Below are 11,657 nucleotides of genomic sequence, written 5' to 3' on the forward strand. Positions count from 1 at the left end.
CCCAGCAACCACATGGTGGCTAACAACCATCCGTAATGAGATCTGGCGCCCTCTTTTGGGGTGTCTGAAGACAGCTACAGTGTACTTACATATAATAAATAAAAAAAAAAAAAAAAAAAATTCACCTAAAAAAAAAAAAAAAAAAAAAAAAGAAATAAATCTTTTTAAAAAATTAAATAAATAAATCTAATTAAAATACAAATGAATGAGCAACTGAAAATACATGTAAATCAAAGAAGACACCATTTTTTACATACTAGAATACTTTTAATTATGAAAGCACAAAATAATGTAAAATAGACATGTCTGCTTGGTACTGGTACAAGTCTTTAATACAGCACTTGGGAGGCAGAGGCAGGCGGATTTCCGCATTCGAGGCCAGCCTGGTCTACAGAGTGAGTTCCAGGACAGCCAGGGCTACACAAAGAAGCCCTGTCTCAGAAAACCAAACAAATAAAATAAAAAAGTCAAAGCACCCCTGTGTGCTCAGCTCATTGCATTTCATGTTTTGGGGTTTTTGGTTTTGTTTTTTGTTATGCTAGGCAAGTGTTCTACACTGAACTACATTCCCAGCTCTCTACTTCATTTCCCAAGTACAATATACAACCCCATCTGACTTGAGGTCTCAGTGTGCACTTAGGTCTCTTGGTCTGAGCAGCTCTGTACAACTCCCTACCTGACCTTAACCTAGCTAACTTCTTCATGAAAATGGCAGGCGAAAGCCAGGCAATGGTGACATACACCTTTAATCCCAACACTTGGGGGACAGAAGCAGGCAGATTTCTGTAAATTGAAGCTAGCCTGGTCTACAGAGCAAGTTCCAGAACAGCCAGAACTAAACAAAGAAACCTCGTCACAAAATAAAAAACAACAAAAATAGAATGCTTAGATGTGCATACCCTCAACCCTCTATTAAAACTGATCTCACTAGGCATGGATCTCTGTGGCTTCCAGAAGAACCTGGACAACATAGACCCTATTTCCGAAAACCAAAAAGTAAGTAGACCTTGATCTCACTTTAGGATCCCCTTAGAGGCATCTGGGAGGTTCACTGTATCTCTTTGTTCCTCTGCCCAATGTGGCCACTTTAAATAAATCTTTTTCAGTCTCCCATTTTTAATTTGGCTCTTCAATAAGCTTACTAAAGGGGAGTGGCCAAACAGAACTTGGAGCACATATTATGACATTTTTTTCAAGAAACCAGGCAGCGCCTTTAATCCTAGCACTTGGGAGGCAGAGGCAGGCAGATTTCTGAAAATTGAAGCTAGCCTGGTCTACAAAGTGAGTTCCAGGACAGCCAGGGCTACACAGAGAAACCCTGTCTCGAAAAAAACAAAACAAACAAACAAACAAACAAAAAAAACCAGGGTCTTGCTAGCCTGATTCCCAAGTGCTGAGATTGAAGTCATGCACCACCACTGAAACTATGGAATATCTTTTAAGATGCACAGTAAATATTGGCAACTTGTCAAGAGAACTAGTAAGAATAATTACTAGACAGAAGGGAGATGTACGTACACAGTGTGCAAGCAGTGCTATGGAGTCCAACAGAGGATGTGAGATCCTCTAGACCTGGAGTTATAGTGGTTGTGAGCCACCATGGGAACTGAACTTGGGTCCTCAAGAAGAGCAGTGTGTGCTTTTAACCACTGAACTGTCTCTCCAGCCCATGATTTTTTAATTTTGAGCCACTTATTTAAAAAAACTAATCTTAAGCTTAATAGTGGCACAACACTTAGGAGGCAGAGACAGGCAGATCTCTGTGAACTGGAGGCCAGCTTGGTCTACATAGTGAGCACCAGGATAGCCAAAGATACACAGAAAAATCCTATCTCAAAAAACAAAACTAAAACTAAACTTCAGCACCTTTATTTTGATTCAGTCCCTGCCCCCCTGCATTTCTAACCCAAGCCTACTACCCACTCCCTGCTTTGACTACCTGCCCTTCACAGAGAAACCAGAAAGATCTTCCTAAAATGTCACTACTGTCCCTTTCAATGACATAGCTTTGTAGTTCCTCCATGGCCTCTGGTCAGTTCCTGCCCTGACTTTCTTCAATGACTATAATGTCCCCCAAGTTCATTATGGGCATGGTGTTTCATCACAGCAATAGAAGCCTAACTAAGTAAGACAGGCCAAAGCTACAGATAATACCCTACCTCATAATTTTTTTTAAATTAAAAAAAAAAAAGGTTAAGAGCAATTGAGAGCACTTACTGCTCTTGCAGAGGACTGCCATTCAGTCCAAGCACCCAAGCTGAACAGCCAGCAACTACTTGTAACCCCTGGGGATCTGACACCCTTTTCTAACCACTACAGGCAACTGCATTTATGTGCATATTGTCACACAGACATTACATAACGAGGAAGTGACTGAATGGCTCAGTGATTAAAAGCAACTACTGCTTTTGCAGAGGACTGGATTCTGTGGCCAGCACCCACGTGGCAGCTCAACTACCTGTTACTCCAGTTCCAGAGGACCCAACACCATGCAAGTACATAGTGTACCTGCACGCACACGGGCACACACACACACACTCGCGCACACACACATAAAATAAACATTAAAAAATAAGATAATGCCAGGCAATGGTGGCACATGCCTTTAATCCCAGCACTTGGAAGGCAGAGACAGGTGATTTTTGAGTTCAAGGCCAGCCTGGTCTACAGAATGAGTTCCAGGACAGCCAGGGCTACACAGAGAAACCCTGTCTCAAAAAAACAAAAAAAGAAAAAGAAAAAAACTAAATAAGTCAATTTTTTTTCAAGACAGGGCTCTCGGTGTAACCCCGGCTATAGTGGAACTCACTCCGTAGACCAGGGTGGCCTCAAACTTCAAGATCCACCTGTCTCTGCCTCCACAGAGTGTTGGTATTAAAGGAGTGCACCACCACAACCTGGTAACAAGTCAATTTTTAAAAAGTAATACTCAAGCTAGAGATGGAGTTTAGTTAAATAGAGTACTTGCCTACCATACACCAGCCCCCAGGCTTGATCCCTAGCACCACACAAAACCTGTCCTGGTAGAGTACATCTATGATCCAAGCACTCAAGAGGTGGAGACAGGATCATAAATTCACCGTCATCCTACATGGAATTGTAGGTCAACCTGTATTACATGAGACTCTCTGTGTTGTGAGTGACTGTCCTCTGAGCAACTGACATCTTGGGGCATTCAGTCATGCCCTTGCAAAAGATCAATTGGGTTTGTTGATGGTCCTCCAAATAGGAAGGTAAAGAGGGGTACCAGATTCTCACACAACTCATCTTAATTACATGTGCCATGGGGGAGGGATAGAGAATATGCACAGGTGGGAGAAGACTAAAGCAAAGGTCCTCAACTTCTAACAGCTATGTAAAACCTTCATCCCTGCTGGTAAAAGGCTCTCTCCTGTTATGGCCTATTAAGATAGACAGCAACCACACCCCTGTAAGGAAACCCAATAAAAACTTACTGGTTCACTAGACTAAATACTGGCAGAACCATGTCTCAGTTTGTTGTTGGGACCTTTGGAAAAGGAATGAATATTGTTCATGTATCCTCCTGAGTACTTTGTACCCAAAGAGCATGAGGGAACCAGGAATGCTAAACACACAGAGACTGCTCCTCAAAAAAATTTAAATTTTTTAAATTTAAAAAACTTTTAAGATTTAAAAAAAAAAAATTTTTTTAAAACCCACAAAACTGTTTTCCTGCTAAAAGGCTGGGAGTAGACATTGTTAAGGACCTAGGGTCTTTTTGCTGTCTGTATAGGCAGACCCCGCCCAGGCCTCCCTAGGCCTGTCTCTTTAGCTGCACTAATAGACCCATCCTTGGGGGAGATGTCACCTGTAGTTTATAGCCTGCTGATCTCTATCCTATCCCACTCAGAGACCACTGGACTCTATCTACACCCTTTAGCTACAGAACCCATCCTATGGGCTTTGTAAAGGAGTTTCTAAGTAGTCACACCTCAGGCTTTATTATGCACCTGGAATGGGAATGATTGTTGTATTGTGTTTTAAACATGTTGGCAATAAATGGCCTGGCATTAGACTCCCCAAGTCTGATCCAGGTTGATGAAGTCAATCTCACCTATTTTCAGTTCGCTTCCCTACCTGGATACCTGCAGGGTCCCTTTTACTCCTAGAAAAGAATTTTAGCAAAACCCTGTCTCACAAAAAATGTAATACAATAAAAAGTGAGATGCATGCAGTGGTACATGCATTCAGAAGGCAGAAACAAATGTAAACTACAAATTTAAGAGTAGCTTCATCTAAATAGCAACTTGTAGGCTGAGTGGGGAGCTATAGTGAAACCACCTCAACACTTCCCCAAAATCCTCAAAATATGACTTACAAGCTAAGTGATTTTAAAGCAGAGTAAAACAAATTGCTATAATATGCAGAGGCAGAAGTAGGAGATCAGCTTCCACTCTGGCAATGACACTCAAACCACGGAAGTATCCACAGATGCTCTACAATGTTAGCGCTGAAGGACATCATCTCTGCTGGCCTGTTTAGCCACTAAGCACTCCTATCACAGACCATCCCGTCACACTCTCACACGCAAATAAATGTGGAAAACTTCTTCTTTATTTAATTCTTTATTTGGTTTTTTTTTTTTTTTTTTTTTTTTTTTTTTTTTTTGGTTTTTCGAGACAGGGTTTCTCTGTGTAGCCCTGGCTGTCCTGGAACTTATTTTGTAGACCAGACTGGCCTCGAACTCAGAAATCCGCCTGCCTCTGCTTCCCAAGTGCTGGGATTAAAGGCGTGCACCACCTCCACTCAACCTTTTCTTTTTAATTTATTTTTATTTTCTGTGCATTGGTGTTTTAGCCTGCATGTATGTCTGTGTGAGGTTGTCAGATCTTGGAGTTACAGACAGTGTGAGCTGTCATGTGGTGGTGGGAATTAAACCCAGGTCCTCTGGACGAGCAGTCAGTGCTCTTAACTGCCTAGCCATCTCTCCAGCCTGTAAAAAAAAAAAAATTTAAGGACACTCATTATAGCATTATTAGTAAAGATAAAAAAATAAATTATAATTAGCTTAAAAGCCATGTGTATAAGCTTTTACATACTGTTATGTTTTAAAGGGTAAAGTATATCTGTGTTAAAACAAATCAAAATATTACACAGGCAGTGGTGATGCATGCCTTTAACCCCAGTACTCAGGAGGCAGAGTCAGTAATATACAAACAAGTAAATCTTTTTAAGTTACAGAACAAACCAGGTATGTTGGCCCATGCCTCAAGTGGATCTAAGAGTTCATGGCCAGTCCAGTCTACACAGTCCAGGGCTATAGAGCCCCTATCTCAAAAAAACAAAAACATGCAAGACTTGTTTTCAGTAAATAAAATTGGATTTTCAATTCCAGCACATGGAAACTGAGTTCAACTATAAAATGAATTCAAGGACAGTCTATGCTATGCTGGTTTAAAAATGATGATAAAAAATAAACAAAATTAAAAAGTAAAAAGCCAGGCATGGGCTGGAGAGATGGCTCAGCGGTTATGAGCACTGACTGCTCTTCTGAACGTCCTAAGTTCAAATCCCAGTAACCACATGGTGGCTCACAGCCACCCGTAATGAGATCTGACGCCCTCTTCTGGAGTGTCTGAAGACAGCTACAGTGTACTTACATATAATAAATAAATAAATCTTTAAAAAAAAAAAAAAAGCCAGGCATTAGCTGGGCGGTGATGGCACACACCTTTGATCCCAGGCACGGGAGGCAGAGGCAGACGGATTTCTGAGTTCGAGGCCAGCCTGGTCTACAAAGTAAGTTCCAGGACAGCCACTGATAAGCAGAAAAACCCTGCACCAAGGGAAAAAATAATAGTAATGACTTAAAAATTAAATGGAGTCAGGGTCTAGAGTTGAGTGGCAGAGGAAATGCCTGCATCAGGAGAGCCTGTAACCCTAGGTTTGCTCTCTCTGGAGTAGGGGTAGGGGGTGTCAAACTACAACAATAGAGTCATAACTTTCAGAAGGCCAGGATGCAGCTCAGCAGTAGGTAGAGTTCTTGCTAAGCATTTGGGACATTTCCTTGAGACAAAAGCCTTGGAACCAAACTGGTCTCAAGTCCTGAACATACAACAGTTAAACACACCACACACACATGCACAAACACACAAAAGCACATCCCCTCAAAATGACTTCCAAGCAGGTATTTCATATTTAACCAAACTTTTTCTTCAAGTATGATAGTAGTGCACTAAGTATATCTATATTTTTAGACATTCCAAAAGGTTCGATGCCATTGGGGCCTACTTTTAGTTTTTTTGAGTTGTTTGTTTGCTTGTTTTAAGGCAGAGTCCCACCTCAAATGCCGTAAACTTTTGACATTGCTGAGGATGATCTAATCTCCCTGCTGAGATCACAGGCATGCATCTAAACCAGCACCCTAGCAACTGAGCTACAGCCTCAGTCCAACTGTCTATGTAAGCAGCTACTAGAAAATGTATTTCATCCAGAAGGAATAGAGTATGAGAGAGCAAGAACAGTAGACCGAATTCCAAAGACAATGCTGCACATCAGGCCAAGAAAATGTTCATTCAGGGACCAGCAAGATGGCTCAGCAGGTAAGAGCATTGACTGCTCTTCTGAAGGTCCTGAGTTCAAATCCCTGCAACCACATGGTGGCTCCCAACAACCCATAATGAGATCTGATGCCCTCTTCTGATGCATCTGAAGACAGCTACTGTGTACTTACATAAAATAAGAAATAAATCTTTTTAAAAAAAAAGAAAAAAGAAAGAGAAAATGTCCATTCTAGCTAGCAGGTGAATACAGAGTGTAAAAGAGTTAAATTGCTCACTTTCTTTTTTTTTTTTTTTTTGGTTTTTTTTGAGACAGGGTTTCTCTGTGTAGCCCTGGCTGTCCTGGAACTCACTTTGTAGACCAGGCTGGCCTCGAACTCAGAAATCTGCCTACCTCTACCTCCCGAGTGCTGGGATTTAAGAGCTGCGGCAACACGCCCGGCAACTTTTTAAATTATATGTATACATATTCTAAAAGCAAAAAGATTTTTGTTTTGGGGGTTGGTGCTTGGTTTTTGGTGGTGGTTGGTTTCTTTTGTTTTTCAGGACAGTTTTTCTCTGTGTAGTTTTGGCTGTCCTAGAACTCCTCTATAGACCAGGCTGGCCTTGAATTTAAAAGTCTGCCTGCCTCTTCCTCCTGAGTGCCAGGACTAAAAGAGTGCTCCACCACACCTGGATGTTTTTACTCTTTGAGACAAATTCTAAATTTTTTCTTTTTTCTTTTTTTTAAAGATTTATTTAGCCGGGCGTTGGTGGTTCACGCCTTTAAACCTAGCACTTGGGAGGCAGAGGCAAGTGAATTTGTGAGTTCGAGGCAAGCCTAGTCTACAGAGTGAGTTCCAGGACAGCCAGGGCTACTTACGCTGAGAAACCCTGTCTCCATAAATAAATAAATAAATAAATAAATAAATAAATAAATAAATAAATAAATAAATAAATAAAAGATTTATCTATTGTATTTATATAGAGTACACTGTAGCTGTCTTCAGATACACACCAGAAAAGGGTATCAGATCCCATTACAGATGATTGTAAGCCACCATGTGGTTGCTGGAAATTGAACTCAGGACCTCTGGAAGAGCAGTTAGTGCTCTTAACTGTTAAGTCATCTCTCCAGCCCCAAATTCTAATACTCTACCCCAGGCTAACCCATGTTATCTTCCTGCTTCAGCTTCTATGTGCTAAAATCGTTATTATGTACTTCCATACCTAATTAAAATGTAATATTAAAGAGAAACAAAACCAGGCATGGTAATATACCACACCAGTGACCCCAGGAAGATCAGGAGTTCAAGGCCAGCATTAGGGACACAACCTGGGACACGTGAAGAGACCCTATCTCAAAAAAAAAAAAAAAAAAAAAAAAAAAAAAAATTGGGACTGGGAGAGATAACTCAAAAGTTTGAGACTTGTTGCTGTTTCAGAATAGTGCCTGGGGTTTAACTCCCAGCACCTACTTGATGGTTCATAACCACCCTAACTCCAGTTCCACGGTTCCACTGCCTCCACTGACACCTGACATGGAAATACAAAATGTAAAACATTCATACACATAACATTATACATAAAGGCAAAACATTCGTGCACAAAAAATTAAGTAATTTTTAAAATCTTAATAAAAAGATACATATTAGCCACCCTATTAAGTACAGATTTTGTTTTAGAAGGCCCTCCTGCTACATGATAACATTTTTGCTGAGACAAAAGCCCTATTTGGGGCTGGAGAGATGGCTCAACGGTAAGAGCACCCTGCTCTTCTGAAGGTCCTGAGTTCAAATCCCAGAAACCACATGGTGGCTCACAACCATCCGTAAGGAGATCTGACTCCCTCTTCTGGTGTGTCTGAAGACAGCTACGGTGTACTTACATATAATGAATAAATAAATCTTTTTTAAAAAGAAAGCCCTATGTATCAGACACAGTCTGATCCTGTGACTGGGGCATACATTTAAACCCAAGAAGTGGAGAAGCCCACACCAACCTACAGACTAGAGAATAGGAGACACATGAGCAAACCTCTGCACTACCTAAGGAGTCCTTAGTGTGAAAAGGTATTGGGAGCTGGGGTGGAGGGAAGACGGGGATGCAGTCATAACACACACATAAATACACATTTAGGCAGGTTTCAAGTGTCACCTCTACTGGGTTAAATCATCCCCCAATTTGTGAACCCTAACCAGTAAATATTTCAAGATTCAATGAGGATGAACCCATGCTGATGCAATTCCACAGTACTGTACAAGAGCTGTGTGCTTATAAGTACACCTGTCATGTACTTTAAGGATAAACACTTCAAATCACAACTCCACACAGGTATAAGTCATGGTTTTGTAAGCCTGTGTCTTCTAATGCATCAAACCCTTTGTACTCCTGGGGCCATGTGCCTTTTGCCTGGCCTACAAAGGGATACCAGAGAATCTACTTGGTAAGACTACTGCCATGTTTACACGCTACAGTATGCACAAAATGCCTACAGTGGCACAAGCTCACCCCACACACTACCTACGTAATTTACCTGTAAAAATCAGAGAAACTGGAGACCACTGACACCCACCTTTTTCTGAGGGTGAGAGGAGCAGGTCTGAAATAAGCTACGACCAGGCTAGCTTTGAACACGCAATCCTCCTGCCTCCGCTTCCAAAGTGCTAGAATAACAAGTATGCACTACCACACTCTGCTTCTTCCATCAGAATAAACACCAACTATGTGTCTAGCACTGAAAAATGGCAAAGCTGGGGGCTGGCGAGACAGTCCAGCAGTTAAGAGAGCTCCTCTGGCTATTCTTCCTAAGGTCCTCAGTTCGATTCCCACCAACCACATATTGGCTCACAATCATTTTAATGGGACTGAATGTCGTCCTCCTCTGTCATGCAGGCATACATGCAAAGAGAGCACTCGTATACATAAGTCTTTAAAAAGAAAAAGAGCCAGGCCTACAACTGATCAAGCAAAGTTATTTAACCCCTGCAAAGTCTTATTGTCTTCATCTCCTAAATAGGAAGTAACAATACTTGCTGCACGAGTCATTATACAAACTGGATGGGGTAACCCCTCAGAGAGGTTTAAACAACACCAGAAACATAAATGCTCGGCAAATGATTGAGATTCACTATGTATCTCCTTCCTTACACTCCTGGAAATGATTTAGATTATCTCATATACATTTGTGTGCTTGGTGCCTAAGTCAGTTCTTGAACGTTCCAAGTACTCAACAAATCCTCCTTCCATTAGATCTGAAAACTGGCCATTCACTTATACGAATACCCCTCAAAAAGGCGAGAAAGAAGAAAGAAACACAACCACCATACATTAATGAGGTAAAATGTACTGCTAAGCCTATGCACCGTATGTGCCAGCTTCTCAATACACCTTCACTTTCTGAGGTCTGGAAATCCCAAAAGCTAAGTATTCCCTCGGCAAATTTTGGAGGAAAACGTTAGGTTATACTTTCTTCCAAATCGGCCCCGTACTTCGACCCTAGGAACACAACAACTCTAGTGCGTTCTGAGGACCCCGGACTCCTGCCGGCCCTTCCCAGCTCCTGGAAGACAGCGGTCCCTCTCTCCCGGCCATAACGTCTACGCCGCAAAAACCAGGAAGCAAACTATCCCGCAGAAAGAGCAGAGGGAAAGCCACCACGCGAACAAAAGACCGCTAATTCGCCGTCTCCCGCCGCTTTAGTGCCATTGGTGAAGAAATAAACTTGGGTCCGCAGACATTCCTCTGTCGAGCGTGCTGCCCGTGGTCACCCTGCTGCAGCGGCTTTGTGCGCGGGAGGCGCGCGGGACCGGCCAACTTTTCCTTAAAGATGGTGCCACGCTCTCGCGGCGAGTGAAAGGTCACGGAGCGGGGCAGCAGGCGCAGGCCCGCCTCACCTCCGGCGCGCACAAGTTGGCCCGTTCCACTTTGCCTTTTGTCTCCGCCACCCCCGCTCCGACCCGGCCGCAGACAAGCTCCGGGCTTCAGGATGCGGAGCCGCGGCCTCCTACCGTCCGCCACCGCGCTGCCACCGCCGCCGCTGCCGCCGCCGCCGCCGCCGCCGCCGCCGCCGCCGCTGCTGCTCGGGCCCGCCGTGCACAAAGCGCGCCGGCGGAGCACGGGCCGGACGCTGGGGCCTCCGCGCAGCCGGGCCCGATGCAGCGGGGGCGCGCGGCCCCACCCAGCTCCTGGTTCGCTTGGGTTCCTGTCCCCTCGCCGCGGCTGTTGCAATCACAGCCGTGGCCTGCAGCCCAGCGCCGACAGCCGGCCCCGCACCTCACCTCAGCATCAGCGGCGGCCATGGCCCGGGCCCGCAGCGTGGCCCCGCCCCTCCCGCGCGCCATCGCCCCGCCCGCGCCTCGCGGCCTAGGTCCGGGGCGGGGCTGGCCGACCACTCCTGCGCCTGCGTGAGCACCCGCGGCTGCGCACCGGGACCCATCTGTGTGGCGCCTGCGTCTGGAGGCGAGGCCAGGTGGCGCCTGCGCGCTGAAATTCAACCTGGGCTCCTGGAGCTGAGAGGTCACCAATAGGAGCTGCTCTGCTTCCCGTTTCCTTGGTTTCGCTCTCTCTCGTTTACCTGCAGTCCACCAATATTACTTGGAAAGTTTCAGAAATAAGGTAGCCCTACGTTTCAAGTTATGTGCCGTTCTGAGTGAGCCTAGGAAATCGAGTTTCCGTTTGGTTCCGCTGGGTGCTGGCTGACCACCCTTTTGAACCGCTTGTTTACACTACGAGCTACTACTGGCTTGCTGACTGTCAACGTTCCGCTGGGTTTCCACACTATAAACTTGAGTCCTGACAATCCTTATTCTATTTATTAGTGGCCCCAAAATACAGGGAAGGGGAGGAGACCTTTCCAAAATCCTAAAGAACCATAAAGTGCTCTCTTTAAGCGGAAAGGCAGGAGTTTCAATAAACAAGGGTTTGTTTTTGTTTTTCTTTTTGGGTTTTTTTTTTTCTTTTTGGTTTTTTTAGAGACAGGGTTTCTCTGTATAGTTTTGACGGTCCTGGAACTTACTTTGTAGACCAGGCTGGCCTCGAACTCAGAAATCCGCCTGCCTCTGCCTCCCAAGAGCTGGATTTAAAGGCATGCTCCACCACTGCCCAGCAATAAACAAGTTTGAAACATGGGGTAGCCAAGAGAACGCTAAGAACTCA

The 11,657-nt window shown here is 44.1% G+C and overlaps 1 protein-coding gene across 8 annotated transcripts in view; it reads right to left on the minus strand.

Moving 5' to 3' along the window:
* Ehmt1 (euchromatic histone lysine methyltransferase 1) overlaps positions 1 to 10,830 on the minus strand; it is a 134,247-nt gene extending 123,417 nt beyond the window's left edge. For 5 of the 8 annotated variants that reach the window (XM_029469711.1, XM_029469690.1, XM_021185985.2 and 2 more), the window contains exon 1: positions 10,781 to 10,822. In XM_029469711.1, the coding sequence (XP_029325571.1) occupies positions 10,781 to 10,801 (21 nt within the window). In that variant the 5' untranslated portion in view covers positions 10,802 to 10,822. Of the gene's footprint in view, positions 1 to 10,780 lie in introns of all 8 variants that reach the window. The other 3 variants (XM_021185975.2, XM_029469706.1, XM_021185967.2) reach the window with 1 other exon arrangement.
* Between the last annotated feature and the right edge of the window lie 827 nt (positions 10,831 to 11,657).

Source organism: Mus caroli, chromosome 2 (genome assembly GCF_900094665.2).
Source record: "Mus caroli chromosome 2, CAROLI_EIJ_v1.1, whole genome shotgun sequence".
Taxonomy (NCBI): Eukaryota; Metazoa; Chordata; class Mammalia; order Rodentia; family Muridae; genus Mus; species Mus caroli.